At 43.4% G+C, this 22,766-nt stretch overlaps 2 protein-coding genes across 2 annotated transcripts; both read left to right on the plus strand.

Annotated features, from left to right (window-relative positions):
- Positions 1 to 4,535: 4,535 nt before the first annotated feature.
- On the plus strand, positions 4,536 to 6,491 carry LOC146578189 (E3 ubiquitin-protein ligase TRIM21-like). Its single transcript, XM_085268535.1, has one exon. The coding sequence runs from the start codon at positions 4,536 to 4,538 to the stop codon at positions 6,231 to 6,233; it is 1,698 nt and encodes a 565-aa protein (XP_085124661.1). The 3' UTR covers positions 6,234 to 6,491.
- Positions 6,492 to 10,113: 3,622 nt separating this feature from the next.
- On the plus strand, positions 10,114 to 21,467 carry LOC146578190 (uncharacterized). Its single transcript, XM_085267768.1, has 3 exons — positions 10,114 to 10,514; positions 20,514 to 20,649; positions 20,754 to 21,467. Exons 1-3 carry the CDS (start codon positions 10,114 to 10,116, stop codon positions 21,048 to 21,050), a joined length of 834 nt encoding a protein of 277 aa, XP_085123894.1. The 3' UTR covers positions 21,051 to 21,467.
- Positions 21,468 to 22,766: the final 1,299 nt, after the last annotated feature.

Consider the following 22,766-nt stretch of genomic DNA (forward strand, 5'->3'; position numbering starts at 1 on the left):
GTGTGTGTGTGTGTGTGTGTGTGTGTGTGCATGAGAGAGAGACAGAGAGAGAGAGAGACCCTCTTTAGTGCAGCATCTCATTGTTGGAAAAACATATAATATATTCAGACTGGTTGACTGGCATAGACCCTCCGTGTGTCTCTCTCTCTGTGCATTTGTGTATACATATTTGATTTTGTGTGTATCTGTTGGCTGTTCCTTCTTGTTTTTTAAATTTATTTTTATTTCTTTATTTTTTTTTTTCACAGGTGAACAACAATTAGTTTTGAGGGAACTTAACCATGTTCTGTTTTTTTTCAGCTTGTCATCTTACTTTTCCAGTATTTTCACTTAAGTTATGACTATTCTGCTCAATCATAGTATTTGTTCTAAATCATTGTTATCATGCTATATTGTAGTATTTCTGCTAAATCATACTATTTCTACTATTTTATATTTTTCTTTCTAAATATAGCATTTCTGCTATATAATTGTATTTCTGCTATCTTATAATATTTGTGCTAAACCAGAGTACTTGTGCTGCATCATAGTATTTGTGCTAAAACATAGTATTGATTTAAAATTACAATATTCATAGTTCATCACAGTGTCTCTGGTAAATCACAGTATTTCTGCTCTGTTGTACTATTTTTCTAAATCATAGTGTTTCTGTAATGTTTAAGTATTTTTGGCTAAATATATTCTTTCTGTTATCTTATACTATTTCTCCTAAATTCTTGTATTTTTTAGAAGTTATCATGTTTCTGGTAAGTTACAATATTTCTACTAAGTTCTGCTATGCTATGGTATTTCTGCCAAGTATTATGTTTCCTCTAAGATATTGCAGTTTTGCTAAGTTATTCCATTTTAGCAAAGTTCCTTTGCTTCTGCAAAGTTTTTACAATTTCTGCAACTTTTCAGCTTTTTCAGCTAGTTTTTGCAGACAGCTTCAGCTTTAAGCATCCACACTGCATTTTCGCAGGAAATGCAAATTTTTCTAGTTTGAATTAGTTTAGTTATTGTTTTAATTCTTTTACTGTCCTATTATTGTTTTTTATTGTTATTATTGTATTACATTGTTGCTTTTCAATACCATTTTTATATTGTTAAGCACTTTGTGTAGCATCGGCTGTTTGAAATGTGCTATATAAATAAATTTGACCTTGACCTTAAGGTAGGAGCCAGAAAGGGTGTAGTTTGTGTGTGTGAGCACCTGTGTCTACACCTGTGAGCATGGACGCGCTTGTTTTTAAAAGGTTCCTTCATGTAATGATCTGCTAAAGGGTGTGGGGGGGCCACAGCCCCGTCCTCCAGCGCATGAAGCAGGTATGGAGGAGATCAAAACTCCAGACATCCAGAGGTCCCCAGAACACAAGAGACCAAGGAAGACCAACAGAGGGGCAGCCGCGCCGATGTCCCAGTAAGAGCTGAGGAGAGTCCCAGATGAGGGCTCACTCATTCACTTCACTCTTCACTTATTTCAAGCTAAAATATTTATTGGAATTCAAATTTAGACAGAAACAAAGTGAATAATCTTATTTTATTATCACGTTGATGCAGCACATGGTTCAGTTAGCTTTGTATAAACACATGTTAGAAATGTTCTTCAATCAGCTCTTTTTACTCTCATTTCACAGCCAGTACTTTTTACTTTTACTTGAGTAAAGAAGTTGAATTAGTACTTGGAGTATTTTTAACAGTAGTACTTCTACTTCAGTACAGACTGTGTGTACTTTTACCACCTGTGTCTGAGACCTCCTTCAGGGTCCACCTGAAGCTCTCAGTCTGCTGTGGAAAAAGGAAATCCAGGTGAGTTTCTCCTGATCACCTGAGGCCGTCATTACTGTGTGAACCCACACACCACTCCTCACTCCTCCCACCCGCTGCACACAGTCACTGAGTACAGACCGGCTGATTCCTGTAAAGGGAGAGGCAGGAAGAGGCGGAGCAACACCTGAAAAACAAGAAGCTCAACGTCATTTTGCAGAAGTGAAAGTGTGAGAGAGCAGCAGCAGAGCTGCAGTCGAGTCCTGTTTGTCTCTAAAAGAAGATTCACTGGAGTCCATCAGGTTTCTCTCAGCAACAGTGGTGAGTGCAGCTGATCACACTTCCTGCTTCTACACAAATCTTCACTCTGTTCACTTCATCAGGGTCTAGAGCGCCACCTCATTTCTCCATGGTGCCACTTAGGCTACGTCCACACTCGCCCGGATAGATTTGAAAACAGCGCCCCGCGTCCACACTAGTGTTTTCAGTCGTTTTCACAGAGTTGTGCGTCCACATTAAGACGGCTGAAAACGCTTACGTTCCAGTCCTGCGCATGCGTGAAACGCAAGACGATTCGACCGGTCTCATTTCTGTCTGCCGCTTATTCACTTTCCGGCTGTTTGAAACGTCGCGGCAAAAGGTGGAGGAAAAGCACCGAGTTTTAAAATGGACTAACAATGAGGTGGAGTTGTTGCTGCGAGTAACACAAAAGTACAAAGTTGCAAAAGCGAGAGAGAAATAAAAAATTTGAAGAAAAGCTCTGTGGAGAGAGAGCGGCCTGACCAGTTTCTCTGACTATGATTCTGTAAAGCTGACAACATGATACATTTACTGTGGTGAGTGTGCAAAGACCATGGCAGGTGTTGTGCCAAGGTAGGGATCCCCAACAGGATCTGTTTCCCTGCGTCAGGAACATCGGCTGGGCAGGGAAAGCGGACCCAACGCACTCCGCCTCCATCACGACCAACTAGACGTGGAAGGAGTGATGTTTTAGTGACAACATGAGAGATGAGTGTGACCGTTCAGTTTGTGGGTTACAACAGAAAATGATACATTTATTGTTCTCGTGTGTTATCGGACGGGATCATTTTAACAAACCGAGGACATTTTCCTGTTAATTATCTGTATCCTCCTGTAACTTTACTGTTTAAAGACCTAAAACCTCCAACATTTCAGGATCAATAAGTCCTTATAAGACATGTTTGTGAGCTAAAAATCAAGACTGTGGGATACTGTTTGTCTGTGTCAGCCAAACAACTTCACATCTTTGTAACGACTGTTAAAAAGATGTTCATCCTGTTGATCCTGTTCATCTGGACGCTGCACTGTACAGCAGACACGACGTTGTTCAGTTTGTGTTTCAGATGAACCAGTTTGTCTCTGAATGTGTTGCTGGGTCTCCACCAGTTACTCTGACAACTGAAGGTTCAAGATTTTTATTTTGACATTTGCACACAGGACCAACAGTCCATGCACAGTGGAATACTTGTGCAGAGCTTTCCAAGTCAAATCACACTTTAACAATATAAAGACAGAAAAAGCAGGAGGATAGAAATGAAGTCCGGAGTAGGGTAGTCGTACTATTTTCTATATACAAAGAAAAAGAAGAAAATGTACAGAGAGTGTGTAGTTCTCTACCTCTTATCGCACTCACAGTATTGCACATATGTTCCACAGATCTGTTTCACAAGTCTGTTGTGAGTGTATTGCCCGATGGTCAGTGAACCGATGATATATTCAAAATGAGGTTAAGTAGTGCTGTGTTATTTTAAGTGTTCAGTGTGTTTTTGTTTGCCGTCAGTCTGACAGTTGTGGGGAAGAAGCTGTTGAAGAATCATGTTCTGTGTGTGATGCTGCTGTCCGCTCTGTTGTGTAAATGGTAAATGGCCTGTATTTGTATAGCGCTTTTCTAGTCCCTAAGGACCCCAAAGCGCTTTACACAACCTGTCATCCACCCATTCACACACACATTCACACACTGGTGATGGCAAGCTACAATGTAGCCACAGCCACCCTGGGGCGCACTGACAGAGGCGAGGCTGCCGGACACTGGCGCCACCGGGCCCTCTGACCACCACCAGGCGGCAACGGGTGAAGTGTCTTGCTCAAGGACACAACGACCGAGACTGTCCAAGCCGGGGCTCGAACCGGCAACCTTCCGATTACAAGGCGAACTCCCAACTCTTGAGCCACGATCGCCCCACGATCGTCTGAGATTGTATGTGCAGCTTTGTATGTGCAGGTCCATGGATGCAAGTGTTGTTCCTATAATCTTCTCTGCAGACTTTCTGACTCTGAATAGCCTTCCTCTCTGTCTGTGTAGTGTTTCCATACCAGACAGTGATGCCTGCGGTGAGGACGCTGTCTATCAGTCCTCTGCAGGCCTGGGTGAGAGGGTGGTGTTTCATGCCAGCTTTCCTGAGCAGCCTAATGAAATAAAGCCTTTGCTGGGCTTTTTTCACAGTTGCTGTAGTGTTGAGAGTCCAGCTCAGGTCTGATGTAACCTGCAGTCCCAGGAATTTGTGGCTGTTTGCCCTCTCCACCTCCGTCCCTTTGACGATAAGAGGTTGCAGGAAGGGGAGTTCTTCCAAAAGTGCAGTATTCATTCCTTGGTCCATGTTGAGGATGAGGTGAAGAAGCTTCTGTGATAAGTAGAAACTTAAAGAAGTCCAGACGCTTTTCTCTCCAAGCTCCTCAGACTACTGACACTTGTTTCTCTCTTTGTAAAATGAAATTTAATGTGAATTTTGAATCAAATGTTTCTTTTCTTTCTCCCTCAGAGTGCAGACATGTCTGCTGCCAGCAATCTGCGATCTGAAGATCAGTTTCTGTGCTCCATCTGTCTGGATGTGTTCACTGATCCAGTCTCTACACCATGTGGACACAACTTCTGCAAAACCTGCATCAGTCAGCACTGGGACATGAGTCAGAGCTGTCAGTGTCCCATGTGTAAAGAGACTTTCTACACTCGACCTCAGCTGAAGATCAACACTTTGTTCTCTGAGATGGTTGCTCAGTTCAGACGTGAAGCTCAGCAGAAAGCCAGCAGCAGCAGCTCAGAGCAACAAGCTGCCAAACCAGGAGAAGTTCCCTGTGACGTCTGCACTGGAACCAGACTGAAGGCCCTGAAGTCCTGCCTGGTGTGTCAGACCTCCTACTGTCAGACTCACCTGGAGCCTCATCTGACAGTGAAAGGTCTGAAAAGACATCAGCTGGTTGATGCTGTGGAGAACCTGGAAGGCAGGATGTGCACGAAGCACGATAACCTTCTGCAGCTGTTCTGTAAGACCGACCAGACATGTGTCTGCATGCTCTGCTCTGTTTTAGACCACAAGAACCACGAGTTTGTTCCTCTGAGAGAAGAATATGAAGGAAAGAAGGCAGAGCTGGAGAAGACAGAGGCTGAGATTCAGCAGATGATCCAGAAGAGACGACTGAAGATTCAGGAGATCACAGAGTCGGTGAAGATGAGTAAAGATGCTGCAGACAGACAGAAAGCAGAAGGTGTTCAGGTCCTCACGGCTCTGATGGAGTCTGTTGAGAGACGCCTGAAGAAGCTCATGAAGGAGATCGAAGACAAACAGGAAGCTACAGAGAAACAGGCTGAAGGTCTCATCAAAGATCTGGAACAGGAAATCTCTGAGCTGATGGAGAGAAGCTCTGAGGTGGAGCAGCTCTCACGCTCTGAAGACCACCTCCACCTCCTCCAAAGCTTCTCCTCCCTGAAAGCTGCTCCACCCAGCAAGGACTGGACAGAGGTCAGAGTTTATCCACCATCATATGAGGGGACTGTGGGGAGAGCTGTGGCTCAGCTGGAGGAGACAGTCTGGAAACCCATGAAGAAGAAGCTGTTAGAGGCTGAGCTGCAGAGGGTGCAGCAGCATGAGGTGGATGTGACTCTGGATCCTGATACAGCTCATCCTAATCTCATCCTGTCTGATGATGGAAAACAAGTGTACTGTGGTGATGTGAGGAAGAAACTTCCAGACAACCCAGAGAGATTTTCTTACTATGGTATTGTTTTAGGAGAGCAGAGTTTCTCTTCAGGCAGATTTTACTTTGAGGTTCAGGTTAAAGGAAAGACTGAGTGGATTTTAGGAGTGGCCACAGAGTCGATCAACAGGAAGAGACAAATGACAGCAAGTCCTCAGGATGGTCTCTGGACTGTGAGGCTGATAAATGGAAATGAGTACAACGCTTGTGCTAAGTATTCAGTCCCCCTCTGTCTCCATCCTGGTCCTGAGAAGGTGGGGGTGTTTGTGGATTATGAGGAGGGTCTGGTCTCCTTTTATGATGTAGGTGCTGCAGCTCTGATCTACTCCTTTACTGGCTGCTCCTTCACTCACAAACTCCACCCATACTTCAATCCCTGTAACAATGATGGAGGTGAAAACTCTGCACCTCTGATCATCTGTCCTGTCAATAACATTAATCTATCCCTGATTTCATTGGAAGAATCGCTTGATTTCTATTCTGATTCTGATTGAAGGGAACAAATGAACATATTGAGTGTAAATCCTCTACAGTCTCCATGTTTCTATAGAATCTGATCATCAGGACTCTGATTCACACTTTGATTCTCACGGAGTTTGATTTGAACAGAAGAAAAGTTGAATCAGGAAATGTTCCCACTGATGGAGACTCGAGCTGAAGAGCAAATATCAGAGAATAAATGTCCAAAAGCTTCATTTACAATAAAGTTTGTTCAATGCTTTGACTGAATCCAGTCTCATGTGTGGCTGTTATACGGAGCATCAGAGTCCAGCTGAGTTATGTTGGATACTGTGAGATTATAATATTATTTTATGCCATGTTAGACCCCTAATTAAATTGTGAATTATTATGTAGTTTTAGTTTGCATTATTCTCCTGAATTAGAAGAAGCTGATAACTATTGCATTAGTTAAACTGATTTGCATTACCTTCAACTGCTGATTTAGTGTGAATGAATGATATTGTTTTATGATGTATTATACTGCTGAGTTATAAGAAATACTGTTCGCAGAAAGTTATTGCCTTATTTGTCTGATTAAGAAGAGAACAGAACATGCTGGAGTTTTCTGCCTCATCTCAGCAGGAGCAGATAAACAGGGAGCCAAGGTCGTAGCTTAGGCGCCGTGTGAGAGAAAGCATGTGAATGTTTAGGCTTTTGTGATAAGGTGGGGGCACCAGAGGCTATAAGAGTTTGATTAATGCTCCACCATTTTGAGATCTGAGGCTGTCTGCATACAGTGTCCATCTCCCACGCGTGTGACTATTAAAATCATTGTTTGACTCAACCCGGCCGGACCAGTGTTGTTATTGTGGTTTTTCCTCTTGTCTCCATCCCCAATTTTTGAACTCGTAACAGCTTGGGGGCTCGTCCTGTGGTATTGGGGTGGAATTTGGAGGTTTGGACGGTCTGAGGTTGTTGAACGGACAGGCACAAGCCAGTGGTCTGACGTGAGTGGGCATAAGCCGGCTTATCCAAAGGTAAGGCACTACCTGTTGAATTATTTCCAAAGTGTGCCAAATTGGATATGACTAAATTAAAGTCTACTCACTGAAATTACTGGTAGAGGGTCTGTTTTGATTTTGATGAGGATCCGAGTGTGTTATGCAGTTAAAGTCGGTTAAGAGTATTTAATGAAGATGAAAAAGTATGAAATGCTGGGTTAGAGTCCCAAGGAATTGAGTTAAAGGCTCAAGTAGTTTGGTAGGGAATTGGTTATGTGTTTTTTAGAAAACTAGGCCAGAAACTGTTCCAGAAGAAACAGAGGCTGGGATTTGCTGCAAAAAAGTTATCTTTCTTCGGTCGGACCCGTTATGGTAAAATTTGTCGAAATTGTGTAGGCGAAAATTATTATAGGACGGCAGTCGGAAACTGCTAAGAAGCGCATAGCCCGGGGGTTACGCCCCCTCCTGGCCCTGGACGCGCGGCTTTGACCTGTGGGCGAACAGGGTTAGTTCAGTTTGGCTTATCTGTGGGGTACAGGGCATCCTGAAATAAGCTAGGAGTTAGATTCTCCTCACCGTTGGAAACGGTGTGATGTGCTTTTTTGGATACAGTTAAATTGAGTTAGGGAGTTTAGAAATTAGGCCACAGGCTGTTCTGGAGGAAACAGATACTGGTTGATTGATTACAAAAAAGTTAGACTTTCTTCGGTTGGACCCGTTAACTTAAATTTGTCAAAATTGTTAGGCGCTGAATCTGTCAGGCCTGTCAGTGGTTGTAAATATAAGACGTCTTTGTAATATAAAATAACAGAGCTTTGTGTGAGACTGTGTGTGACGTGCAGCTGCAGCGCTGCGAGCTATTTTTAGACTGTGTGAACATGCAAATGAGCTGTGACGCGCACAGAGGACTTCTGTTGCTGTTTAGCGTGTTTTTGAGTTTTATAATTATGATTTGCAAACAATGATACATGCTTGTAATTAAAACGCTGATTTTGCTGATTATAATATTACAAATAAGGTTTTGAATGACTACGCTGAATGTTTGATGTTTGGCTGGGTTTTGATATAGAAGAGACAAATCGTGTATGTTTAAGACCGGCACTTCAGCCGGCAGAGTAAGAGTGTGATGAAAATGATATTAAATAAATCTCTCAGTGTGTTAATACAGGTGGCTACGGGCCTGGACCAACTGCCCCCACGAGCACACAAAAAGTTAAAGTAACCCACCTACAAACGCACATACACGCAATGAAGAAACAGCTTACACCCATGAACACGTGAAGATTTTCCAGCAAGGCTAAAGCATCGAAACTTGACATACACCTGTTGTTAAATAATAAAGTTTATCCACTACCAACAAATAAACTCTCTGGGTTGCAGGACAAGAACTTAACTTCAAAAAACAAAACAAAAAAAAAAGACACTGGTCTGACCAACCAGTGATAACACGACAAATTTAGTGGTTACTGATTGATTACTAAATGAAAGAAAATTCCATTTTTGTGCTTTTAAACATGATCTTAAGAATTTTAACATGTACCTGTGTTGTCCTGTCAGCTTGGTGGGTCACGAGTGGATTATATGGTGAGAAAAAACAAAAAAAGGGGGAGAGAAGGCAGACACAGGGACTGGCTCCGGTGTTTCTCCCCTCTCTGAATATCACAGCCAACACAGCATCATTATTTTCGTTTTGTTTCGTTTTGTGTTTGTTTTGTTTTTTCTCTTTATGTTTGATTACAGGCTGCTTTGTCGGCCCGGAAAGCCGAGGCTGACCTGGACTCCTGCTCTCCCCTCTACCATCTTTGCTCACTCCTCTACCATCTTTGATGTGACTCTGACCAAATGCTACAGCAGCTGGACCCACAACAAGAACCTGAAAATGTCAACACTGCTGCAGGAAAACGATCTCATGCAGCGGAGATGGAGAGCGTTAAATCCAAGGCCCGTTTCACTACACGGGGGAGATTTCCAGACAGCTTCAGCTGACAGAGCGGTGACGAGACGCCCATTAAGCCCGGAGGAAAAGTGAGGCCGAGCAAGACAATGCTGACCTTAACAACTCTGCATTAAAACTGTGCAGGACAGTGACGGACCAACACTGATCATCAGGCAGCAAAAAGGGCGTGCCAGAGACAGGAGGAGTAACTGAGGTCAGGAGGCACCTCAGAATGGACAAAACACCAGGAGAAAAATAAGCTGAAGGCACAGGTGTCGGGGCTCGGCCAGGAGCTGACCTCTGAGAAGAGCCGAACAGCAGAGCTGCAGAAGGCCGTTGAGCAAAGCAAGGGAAACATCAATGGACTTCAATCTGACTTGTACGGAAAAGACTCTGAGGTTTCTGCCCTCAGTAAGAGCTCAAGGCATCAGAGCAGAAACTGAGCATGGCTCAGGAGGAGCTGGCTGACAATCGAACCCATCAAGCTTGGAGTCCCAGACACAGGACTTGAAGTCAGGCCGGAGCTTGCTGGAGCTAGATGAGCATTGTGATTTGTCCAGTCTGCTGTGGAGTGAACGTTTGGGGGATGGCTTCCTGTCGCCTCTGCCATCCTCCGGTCGCTCAGCTTCCTTGGCCACCGAGCTCCGGACTGAACGCTCGGGCAGAAACACCCCAGCAAGCGTGGACTCCATTCCCCTGGAATGGGACCACGACTACGACCTGAGCCGTGGGCTTGAGAGTGCAAGCAGGGCTCTCAGAGACCAGCAGAGTGAAGAGGGAGACTTCCTTCAGCGCCCTGCCTGAGGCTTGTCAGAGGTAGTGATTCCAGAGAGCCCTGAGGCCTTTGTTAAACTAACAGAACAAACACTGAGGTCTTCCACTGGGGAGGTTGCTGCTGCAGACTCTCATATACACCCTCTGGATGTCAGCCGTTTCCGCCTGTAACAAACGGACAGCAGCCGCACTTGTGCAGGCACAGAAACGGACTCCTCATACATGGGATATCTGCGACTGATGGGCGAGTGTCGTGGAAGTATTGACACAGTGAGGAGGGTGGACTCTGAGCTGAAGGAGGAAGAGGAGACGGTGTCTGGACTGGCAGATCCCAGCAGCTCAGACTCCCAGACTTCAAGAGTGATTGAGCGCTGGAAGCTCCGGCAGGCTCAGGACCTCAGCAAGGAGATGAGAACAAAGCAGAACGAGCAGCAGTGGCAGCAGCTGAACTTTGACCTGAAAAAAATCTTGACTTGGCTGGGAGAAACAGAGGAAGAGCTGGAGCAGCAGCGCAGACTGGAGCTTGATATAGACATTCAGACGATTGAGCTGCGTATCAAAACCCTGAAGGAGCTACAGAAGCGAAAGGGTCAAGTTAAGGAGGAGTGGAACAAGGAGAAGATGCAGGACACTGGAGAAAAGCACTGCCTCAATTGGGGCCAGAACCAGTATGGACAGAACTTTGAGCAGCAGCACCAACGGATGCAAATGAAATGGAGGAGAGCAGGACCCAGGGCACGCTTCAGGCCGCGGTTTACTCAGAACACCAGAACAGGAAAGTGATGAACACAAACACACACACAAACACACACATCTACATGCACTGACTCAGAATGAAAAGAAACATACATATGAACCTATGCACTCGTTGATTGAGTGAGAACTGACGCACACACACACAAATCGAAATGCTGATTCAATTCATTGAGAAGTGATACACACACACACGCTGATGCAATGCATTTGATGCCACCCAGAGGGCATTTGTGTAGATTTAGGGGACAAGGTCTAAAGCAGTTGGGTTGTGAAAACAATGTCTGTGCGTGATGTCTGTGTATGGCTCAAGGCCTCCACTGAATTGTTTACTGTGCTTCACACAGCCTGATAAGGAGCAGTGGTACAGAGCGAAAATGATGAACTAACGGTGTGAGCTTTATTTCGGAGAGAATATGAAAAGGTTGTGTTGACTTAACTCAGTTGTTTAAGTTTCTGCCAAAACAAAGCCTCTGTGTGCAACCAATGTCCACTATTGAATTATTGAGTTAAAAACTATTGATTTTGGGGTTTTGTTTGACACTAGGTTGATTCTATCAGTGAGGTTTGGATTGTTTTCCTTCTCTAGGAGAGAGAAGGATGGTTTTATACTTGGACATGTTTGCAATGGGCCACAGTATTTGTTATTATATGAGTATTTTATTGGTTACGTTTGTTTTTGCTTTTGTTACAGTGCACTGAGATAAGAACATCTGAGAGCTGGACCTGTCATGGTCCTGCCACATCAACACCCTGGTTAAGAAAGCCCGTCAGTGTCTCTTCTTCCTCAGAAGACTTAGAGACTTCCATCTGCCACTGAAGGTGCTCAAGAACTTCTACTCCTGCACCATCGAGAGCGTCCTGACGGCAAACATCTGCACCTGGTTTGGGAACAGCACCAAGCAGGACAGACGAGATCTGCAAAGAGTGGTGCGCTCGGCAGAACGCATCATTCAATCAGAGCTCCCTGACCTGCTGTCCATCTACACCAAGCGGTGCAAGTCCAAAGCTAGGAAGATTATGATGGACCTCTCCCATCCCAACAATGGACTCTTCTCACTGTTGAGGTCTGGGAAGCGCTTCCGCTCCCTTAAGGCCAAAACAGAGAGAATGAGGAGGAGCTTCTTCCCCCAGGCTATTCGGGGCCTGAACCAGGTGTAGGACTGGACTCTCCCACACACGTCACTATAAGACTGGACTCTCACACACGTCACCACACGCACCACCACACATTTCCTATAATCCTATAATTCCTATAATTTATAATCTTTATAATCTCTTCTGCTATTTGCACATTCTTTACTGTAAATTCCTAAGTTAATTTGTAAATTCTGTAGTAAACTGTAAATTGTTAATATTGTAAAACTTTTCTTCTGTCATTTAATGGTCGGGCATTGTACAGCTACAAGCATTTCACCCCCATGTCATACTGTGTATGGTTGTGTGTGTGTGACAAATAAAATTTGAATTTTTTTATTTATTTATTTATTTTTTGCCTGTCCCGTTTGGCTCTTTTGCCATCAGAATTGTTGTCTAAAGGCAAAGAAAGATGCCCAACGGATTTACTTTACCAAACTGACCATCCCAGCCTTGCCGTAATGGTCCATTTGATTCACCTTTTATTGTTTATTTTATTTTCACTTACTGAATACGGGACAGACTTGACTGGGGGAAAGAAGGGGAGAAAGAAAGAGGGAAAGAGAAACAGCTGAGAAGAGGGACGGGGGAGAAGGGCAAAAGACAAAAACCAACAGAATGAGCAGAAAAAAAAAATGCATATATCAATCACCTGGGTCACCTGCTGAGAAAGAAAAAAGAAAGCAAGCAGAAGAGAACAAGAGTAATAGAATAAACAACATCACAATGATATATGGGAATATGACAGTAAATACTAAATGTTAAACATTATTGTGCAGCACATAAGATCAACAGAACACAGTGTGCTTTGAGGTAGGAGCCAAAAAGGGTGTAGTTTGTGGGTGTGATCACCCGTGTGTACACCTGTGAGCATGGACACGCTTGTTTTTTGTTTTTTAAAAGGTTCCTTCATGTAATAATCTGCTAGAGGGTGTGGGGGGGCCACAGCCCCGTCTGTCTTCGCTGGAGGGTCCGGGGACCGCTTCAGCCTCCGTCTGTCTTCGCTGGAGGGCCCGGGGACCGCTTCAGCCGTCTGTCTTCGCTGGAGGGTCCGGGGGCCGCTTCAGCCGTTCGCCGTTGCTGGAGGGTCCGAGGGAGGGACCGCTTCGGCCTCCGTCTGTCCTCGCTGGAGGGTCCGAGGGAGGGACCGCTTCAGCCGTCTGTCTTCGCTGGAGGGCCCGGGGGCCGCTTCAGCCGTTCGCCGTTGCTGGAGGGTCCGAGGGAGGGACCGCTTCGGCCTCCGTCTGTCTTCGCTGGAGGGCCCGGGGACCGCTCCAGCCTTCATCCGCCTTCGTTGGAGGGTCCGTGGGACCACTCAGGCCTTCGTCGTCTGCTGGAGGGTCAGGGGGACCGCTCCGGCCTCCATCAGTTTCATCTGCCTCCGCTGGAGGGTCCGTGGGACCGCTTCAGTCTTCATTTGCCTTCGCTGGGGGGTCCGAGGGACCGCCTCAGCCTTCGTCGTCTGCTGGAGGGTCCGTGGGACCGCTCCAGCCTTCATCCGCCTTCGCTGGAGGATCCGAGGGACCGCTCCAGCCTTCTGCAGCTGGTGGGCTGCGTGTCCGTGTGTGCAGCTGGTGGGCTGCGTGTCCGTGTGTGCAGCTGGTGGGCTGCTCGTCTGCCTTCGCTGGAGGGTCCGTGGGACCGCTCCAGCCTTCATCCGCCTTCGCTGGAGGGTCCGTGGGACCGCCCCAGCCTTCGTCATCTGCTGGAGGGTCCGTGGGACCGCTCCAGCCTCCATCAGCTTCGTCTGCCTTCACTTCAGCCTTCGTTTGTCTGAATCAAACTTTTCACTTGGGGTTACATGTTTGATTTTTGGGTGGGGGGAACTGTTACGTTTTGGTGTTGTCGGTGTGTTGCTTTTGGCGTGCCTTATGTGTTTCCTGTTTTACTTTGAAAGTCTGTGTTATCTTAGTGTTTTCAGTTTACGTTTCCCTGTCTCGTCAGGTCTAATTTGCCCCAGCTGTGTTTCCCTCCTGTGGTCCATTCCCTGATTGCCCCTTCTATGTATTTAAGCCTTGTGTTTCAGTGTGTCATGGTCGCGATCTCCCCCGTGTTGTAAATAGTTTGGTGTTTTGTTGTAAATAAATAGTCTGTTGTAAATAGTTGTGAATGGGTTTGTTAATACTTTCGTCATGGGATATTTTCGTTTTGGGATTTTGGTGGAGAGCCTTCGTGGTTTTATTTTCCTTATCTTTGTTTTTCTACGTTGCACCCCGGTTGCCTAGGCCGGGGTGTAACAAGGAGATCAAAACTCCAGACATCCAGAGGCCCCCAGAACACAAGAGACCAAGGAAGACCAACAGAGGGGCAGCCGCGCCACTGTCCCAGAAAGAGCTGAGGAGAGTCCCAGATGAGGGCTCACTCAGCAGCCGCGGAGCAGAAGCCAGGGGGAGTTGCAGTGACGCGCCCGTGAGCTCCGCCGGCAGCCAGCTGCGCCTGAGTGACCGAGCCCCAGGCCGAGAGGCCGGGGGCACCCCACCTCCGAAGTGGCCCGAGCGAGCCCCAGGCTCCAGGCCCCGATAAGCGGCCGCCAAGGAGTGAGCCGGTGTGTACCTGGACGCCCACCCCCGGACACAAAGAACCATAAAATAAATAAAATTTGAATTTGAATTTGAATTTGAGAGGTGTGATCCACCGGTGGTGATATTTTGGTATTTTGGGAGTTCCTGATTTAACAAATCAGCTCTTTAATCCAGGCCTGAGAGATTGAACTTTAAAGCGCTATAAAATATTCTTACTGAAAACAGTCGCAAAGTGTTTTTCTCCATGATTATAATGAGCTTGGGAGAAAATTCACTTATATGGGACACTGATCACATGAGAAGTCCTGAGCCTAAAAGGATTGCAGCGAGTCAATCCAGTCCAAGAAAAAAAACAAACAAGGAACTGTTTCCTTTAAAAGGATGACGTCATCTTGCTGGTGATGGAGGCTCGAATAGGTTGCGCGTGAGGCTCCATTATCAGCAATATCTGGTATGAATGTGTGTGGATGTATGCATGTGACTGGACTGTGATGGACTGATGACTAAAAGTTTTAACTGACTTGATACTGAGACAAAAACGGTGCTGACTTTAGGATTAGTAGATGTTCACAAACAATTCACCCAGCCTGTAAAAGAAGGGTGGATGTTTTGTCTTGCTTTGTTTTGTTTTTGTAATAACAGAAGAATGACAGAGACTAAAGGGGGAGGCTGTAACTTCACATGAGTGTGAACTGCAGACTGAACCCTTTGGTTGCTAATTTTGAGTTACTGATGTTTGCATTAAGAAAAATTGTGTTTTAGTAGCTGTATTTCGATTAATGTATCAGATTATATTGTTGGGAATGTTAAATGCTAAAGTGAAGAAAAGGTTCGTTTTCACTCATGACTGAACATGTTATTGTTAACCGTAGCAGGCCACTGTAAAAAGTCAATTAACGGTAAAAAAAAAAAAAAAAAAAAAAAAAACCCTCTACTGAGGTCTATGAATGAAGGGAATCTCTGTCCATAGATAGAGCTTTTCCTCCTAAGGCGTGGGCACCAATAAGCAGAGTTCATCCTTTAACATATAACAAAATTGAAATATTCTCATGCATGATCAACGGGCAATCACGGTACCGGCCAGAGTACCGGGAGTAGTTTGGAGAAACAAGAAAACGCAGAGACTGTTCTAGGTGTCATTCCAAACTGACTCAAAGTTTATTATTTTTGTGTAACAGTTTTTATAGACAGACAACATGTTTCAGTTCAGACCCTGCCCACTGGGTGGGGCGGCGTCCTGACAGTTGAATTCCTTTGTTCAGCAAGGGCAATAAAAAAAGAACTCACAAGATCAATAAATCTTTCAGAGATCTTCTACATCCTGAGTTCTGACACAAAAACCAGATGGTCTTCACACAAACATTTTGAGCAAGGTAAAAAGTGATTTGTTGGTGTTTTTCCTTCAACCTTAGCATCAACTTTCACACCATAAATCCTTAGTTGACAAGGCAAGAGAAAATAACAGTTAACATAAAGAGCTTTGTTAAGTTACAGAATCTTCAGTCTAATCTCAACATACTTTTGACAGGTCCATTAAACACTAGACATTTAGAATCCTTTAGTGATATAAGTTTGCCCATGGTAGAATACTACATGTAGTTATTTGCATTAGGAAATGTTTAACCATATATACCTAAAGGCACATAATTAATGATGTGTGATCTTTTAGCAGACTGCACTGAGGAATGCACTCAAGGAATGCACTCTGTCCCAGTTTAAGTGCCTTGTTTACATATAGATGAACTGTTGGATTTTCCAAACCAGCAGGCCAAAAGAAATGCCCTGGGGTCGCAGCAAGAGGAGATGAAGTTTTAAAACAAAGGGCATTGCAAAAACAGGATCCTTTGTATAATATCACTACAAAACAATATCCTGTAAATGCTAACCGTAGTGCTAAAATTCACAACAATGAATAACAGGGGAATGATAGACTGGTCACACTTAAGACGGATATATGTAATGATAAACACTGGTCCCCGTCTTTTGGGTGTTTTCTTGAAAATAGTCAGCAATTTAGAAGTAAGATAAAACCGACAGGGGCATGTGCTGAGAGGTGGTGCTGCACAACGACCAAACCAAAATAAAGAAAATTATTGTGATTAGCTTTAGTAAATTCAAATTAAAATGTACCATTACACTCAGAGGATCAATATGAAGTTCGATATATGCTAATTTTGTATGAAGTACATGACTGGTGACCGTTCTGTCCTGAGCTTTTGTTTTTACAGCACCCGCTTGACCACACCAACAGTTTATCGCCACCAACAGGGGATACTTGCAACGAATAGGGAGGAATATCATCAAAACTAGGAAAGGTAAGCCCCGAAGGGGGTGATAACACCATAACTTTCACTTATGGTCAAATTCTCAAAATTTGACCCCGAACTTAAAAAATTCTTTAAACATTTAGAGACAGAGTGGAGATTTAGAAGAGACACAATGTCCTCCTGAGACCCAGGGAAAAAGAACAAAAAGAAAAAAAGTATTTTCATTTTTTCTTTTTCTTTTTCTATTTTCTTTAAGATAAATCAATTGTTATTAAAACTTATTTATATAACAATATCATAAAAATGTAGATCAGGGACTAACTTAGACGTCACTGACACTTCACTAGCTGTAAGCCATTGGTTCAGGAACAAGTGATTGCACTGGGCTTTCTATTTCACAAAAGTCAATTCATGTATGATATCTGAGGAAGTGCTGTGATTTTATTTGGAGACAAAAAGGAACATTTGGCACTTGCCACGTCATTGCAAATGCCACTGCATCTCGATAATCTTTGTGTGGCTCCTCCTGGGTTCGCACCCTCTCCTATCTGGCTCACATGACTCTCATCTTCTGAAAAACCTATGTTTGAATCTCGCTCAATTATTCTGTTAAGAATTCCTTCTGCCTTTGTCAAAGAGTTGTCTACTAGGAAAAAAGTGAAGTCATTTCCTCTGTGAAACTAAATAGGCCTAATTCTTAAGAACCCCTCAAATTATTTACTAGATGTTTATTTTTTGAAAATGAATCAAAATCTGAGTTTAAAAAAAAAAACATTTTAAATATAAATATCAAGCTTACCTTTCTTTCTTCTATAAAATGTGCTTGTGGGCATGCCAGCCATTTTGAAAAGGAGGGAGAAAAAAAAACAGTTGGCAAGGCCACACTCCCACACATGTGATATAATTTTAAAGGTATTGTTGTCCTCTCTAAGAAACATCAGGACTTAGATGAGTGGCAAGTAGAGTATGAGAGCTACAAGCAAAAACTAAATGTGTACTGCAGTGCGCAAAAATGAATTACTGGGTCATCAGGGGGTCATGAGGGACATTTATGACACGGAAAATCCCACAAACCTTAAAGTGCACTTGAAAAGCTCAGACAAGAAGGCTAACCTAGCTTACCTAGAAGAGCTCATCAGGGGGAGCACACTCCCCCTCCTTGAAGAGCTCCCCCACTCAAACCGCATCCCCAGAAAACAGCTAACCCCAAATAAGGCAGCGGGATGTATCTCGAGACAACAGGACAGGGACATCTACATAACTGTGTGAGTCAATCGCCTTAAAAAAGTTTATCAATTAACTTGAACCAAAATTAGGAACACCCGGTGCTGCAAGAGTTAATAGTCTTAATACCCAAGGATAAGCAGAAGAGCATGACTGATATGATAAAACTGTGATTTTGTTACACTTAATTTTTGCAAAACACTACTAAAACTATAACTGACACTAATCATAACTAAACTAAAACTGAGGATTTTCAAAAAAAACTAGACTAAACTAGCAAATAATTGGTAAACACTAATTACAACTGATATAAAATTGAAAATCTGGAGTCGAAACTAAATAAAAATAACAACTAATGAAAATGGCAAAACGATTAAAACCCTGGTGCAGAGATTGACAAATCTGACCAGGAAATGTTATAAAATGGATTGTCGGAACAGTCAGCGTTAAAGCCACTTTTGACAGTCCATACTGGGATGGCATTGGACATCTTCAGGGCGGAAAAGGGTTGGTGTGACCAAGGTGTGGTTTGGCTTGTTGTATGTATATTTTGAGATCTTGTGGCTCTGGATGGACCAGTTACCAGGGCATGGAAGGAGGACGGACTCATTAGAGGAGGAGAAGGAATTTCCTGGGATTGGAGATCCTCTGGGTGAGTGGTTGACTAAAAGCATGTATAAAATAAAAGTTATCTGTTGTTATTGATTGGTAATAGATTGATAATTGGCCACATTTACAGCTGTATTGTCTTGTTGTGGACGTAGTTTGCTTCATGTTTAAGCAATCTAATTAACAGATTGAAGATAGAGACATTAAAGGAAGAATATGCAGCGCCACCCTGTCAGATGCCAGTCACGGTGGGGCTCGGTGATTAATTAGGTGAGCTGCATTCATGGCTGAATCAAAACAGAGTTTTCCCTGCTGTGGTCAGTGAGGGAGAAACCAGGGGAAAGTCAAATTTAAGAGAGCCATTATAAACGTTTATGTGTCAAGTTAAACGGGACAAAAGGGGGTGTTTTACTGTTATTTTAATATCAGCATTATTATTGCATCAGAATCATGCAACAAGCATTGCATTGATCATCATTTATTGAAGTTTTTGACATTTGTGTTCCAGTGATTGTTATAACCGCAGGTTAATCTTCTATTTACAGGTGTTAGGATAATCATATAATCTTTCTTTGCAGGTGTAACCATGATCATTTTATACATATTGCAGTTTGTTGCTCATTATAGAGTTGTGCTCGAGTTAATAAGGGTTAAAAGCTACAGTCAGCGCGATGTCTGGCTGATCTATGGACTGGAATGACTTCGAGCGGGGAGGGCCACACGCGCTTACATAACACTGATATCATATTATTCTTTGTGGTCTTTTATTCAATTATGTTTTTTGCTAAGTTTAAGTAGTGGCAGTTAATTAAACGATATTCATTAATATATCAAATACCTGAGTCAGAACATTACACGCGGATCACCTTAACAATCTGGGAAACCTTGTAGCTGCCTAACCTTTTCTTTGAATGTTATAGCTCCTGGAATGTGTCAAAAAAGGGGGGGAAGTTGAGTTTTAACATAACTTTTTTATAACTTCATTTGTGTCTTTAATACCTTAGGTATGGTAAAGCTTAAGCTAATAGCGGCCCGAGAAGTTTCCGGACTTTTTTAGAGAATCAGTGAAAAAAGCATAAACTATCACTTTCATGTTTAATCATTACTCATTGAAATGAACTGAATAGCGTTTAGAAGATTTGTTAATTTATTTGTCTTTTGTTAAAAAGAGGGGTTTCAATAATTTTCAGACACACCTTGCAAAATGTGCTTATAACGAGTTGGCACTTGGTCTTTTGAAGGTCATAAGCTTCGTTCGGCGTGATGGTCCGGACTGATATATTGCAGGTATTGACTTTGAGTGCAGAGGGCTAAATGCAAACACGCTTACACACACATAGGATATGATTAGAATAAGTCCCTGGGACATTCTGAATGTTTTAGACCAATTCTGAATCACTAGAAGGTCAGTAGATAACAACATTAGATTATTAGGGCTAGGAAGAGAGGTGTTTTGGTTTTCTGTCTCTTACAGAGAAAGGGACAGACACCAGACGAGGTCACAGAGATGCGAGGATCCTCCGCACAGAGATAGACAAAGTGACTGCCAAGACACCAACTGGGTCCAAGGGTCATGGCGTTTGGACTCTGGGTAGTCACCTCAAAAGGATGGATCCCATAAACACAGCAATAACCATGAAGGGGTTGGCGGAAATCCGGGAACACCAGACCAACGAGGTTTGAGAGGCTCTTGGGCAAGAGGGGGACACGTTCCGGTTCCTTTTTCTGGAGGATACACAGATCGTTGTTTGAAATCGGGGCAGAATAATCCCCTGATCTGTGCCACGACTGAAGGGTTGTCTAACCCCTGAGTTTGAAGAAAGAAGAGCAGAGGATCACCCAACTGGACGACACTGGTAGCTGCAGCAATAAAATAAAGGTTAAAAGCTCCTTGGACAGAGGTTCTAGTCTGAGTACGTCTGAAGGGTATAAGGTAGCACCAAATAAAGCTGTGGGAGACCTGGGGAGTGTCATCTGTACCTGCTATTGTTATAATAATAGTTTTTCTTGCATCTGACCTGTGCAAACACAGAGGTCATTTTACATTTGGTTCGCTCATCAGGGGGACAAAGGGCCTCAGGAGTGAGAAGGAATGAACCCGGTTCATTCCTTCTCAGTCTTGTGTTTATTCCTTCTCAGTCTTGTGTTTTGTTGTTTTTTTGGCAGATCTTGACACAAGGGCTGCACTTTTATTCCTGCCATACGTCTTCAAGGAGAAACTGGATCTCTTTGTCATACTTGGAGAGGTGTGTGTATTAAAATATTTAGTCTATATAAAAGGAAAACAAATGTATCTTTTGTTAAGAGACTAAGATATTGCTTTCCTCTACCTTCTCTTTTGACTTCAAAGGTTTATCCTAAAACCCCCTATCCAACTGTTCAGCTACTTTATGAAGACTGGAAACCAGTGTTCTCCAGAAGCGCTCCAAACATTGTGAAGTTGGATGGCAGTGAAGTGTGCAGAAGCTCGTGTATTTTTGAAGCAATCATCTCTTCTTTCTGCTTGTATTTTGTCTTCAACCTTGCTTACCCAAAACATCTGAAGAACACCCTGATTTTTCTCCAAAAGTACATTGTGAAAATAGATGAGGGTGAGGACCGGCCTCTACCAATCACAGTCACCAGACAAATAAATCTTCTGTATTGACCACCATGCCTCAGCCATATCAGTGCTCCAAATGTGGCAGAAGAACCTTTAGTTTGACAAAGCTTATTCAGCACATAGGTGATGCCAATTTTGATATAACCTGTGGACTCAGTGACTGCTGTTCTTCCTTCAAAAAATATGAATCTTTCAGACGACATGTGTATAGGAAACACAGAGAACAGGTGTTGTGTTAATATTGACACAATGTGGGTCTTTTGTGGAAAAATTCTCATTCCTCTGTTATATGACAACCATTTTCATTCATACAGTGTTAGAGTTGATAGTGAATGGACGTTGCTAAAACCTGGACAGGAAATTGATGTGGCAGCTTATGACACATACTGTGTTGATAACAGTTTGTATGTAACAGTTAAGCAATGTATTTAAGAAGGTAATAAATGTGACAAGTATTTTTGACTTTGTATCTTCAATTTTTCAAATCTTGAGAGGAAAAATATAGGAAATCTGTGTGTAGATACTGAACCTTTAGAAAGACATTTTTGTACTCCTTTTAAGGGTTCTTTTTTGTACTTTATACTAAGGGTACAACTTTGCCCTTTAAAGTACAGGTTTGATGTGTAAAAGGTACAAATTACAAGGGTACAAATCAGTACCCACAGTTTAGGGTACAGAACGGTACCTTAGAGGGTACCACCCCAGTGACAAGCCATTGTACCCTTATAGGTACATTTCTGTACTTTAATTTCTGAGTGTGTGGATTACAGGGTGTAGGTGAGCTCTTTAGAATAAAGAGCTCATCGGGGGGAGTGTGAAATTATAATATTATTTTATGCCATGTTATACCCCTAATTAAAGATTGTGAATTATTATGTAGTTTTAGTTGGCATTATTCTCCTGAATTAGAAGAAGCTGATAACTATTGCATTAGTTAAACTGATTTGCATTACATTAAACTGCTGATCTAGTGTGAATGAATGATATTGTTTTATGGTGTATCATACTGCTGAGTTATAAGAAATACTGTTCGCAGAAAAGTCATCGCCTTATTTGTCTGATTAAGAAGAGAACAGAACATGCTGGAGTTTTCTGCCCCATCTCAGCAGGAACAGATAAACAGGGAGCCAAGGTCGTAGCTTAGGCGCTGTGTGAGAGAAAGCATGTGAATGTTTAGGCTTTTGTGATAAGGTGGAGGCACCAGAGGCTATAAGAGTTTGATCAATGCTCCACCATTTTGAGATCTGATGCTGTCTGCGTACGGTGTCCATCTCCCACGCGTGTGATCATTAAAATCATCGTTTGACTCAACCCGGCCGGACCAGTGTTGTTATTGTGGTTTTTCATCTTGTCTCCATCCCCAATTTTTGAACTCGTAACAAAATCCAGGTGAGTTTCTCCTGATCACCTGAGGCCGTCATTACTGTGTGAACCCACACACCACTCCTCACTCCTCCCACCCGCTGCACACAGTCACTGAGTACAGACCGGCTGATTCCTGTAAAGGGAGAGGCAAGAAGAGGCGGAGCAACACCTGAAAAACAAGAAACTCAACGTCATTTTGCAGAAGTGAAAGTGTGAGAGAGCAGCAGCAGAGCTGCAGTCGAGTCCTGTTTGTCTCTAAAAGAAGATTCACTGGAGTCTATCAGGTTCCTCTCAGCAACAGTGGTGAGTGCAGGTGATCACACTTCCTGCTTCTACACAAATCTTCACTCTGTTCACTTCATCAGGGTCTAGAGCGCCACCTCATTTCTCCATGGT

The sequence above is a fragment of the Mchenga conophoros genome, linkage group LG3 (assembly GCF_057382185.1).
Source record: "Mchenga conophoros isolate Kocher_MC1m ecotype Shallow Benthic linkage group LG3, M_conophoros_male_GT1.1, whole genome shotgun sequence".
In the NCBI taxonomy this organism is placed as follows: Eukaryota; Metazoa; Chordata; class Actinopteri; order Cichliformes; family Cichlidae; genus Mchenga; species Mchenga conophoros.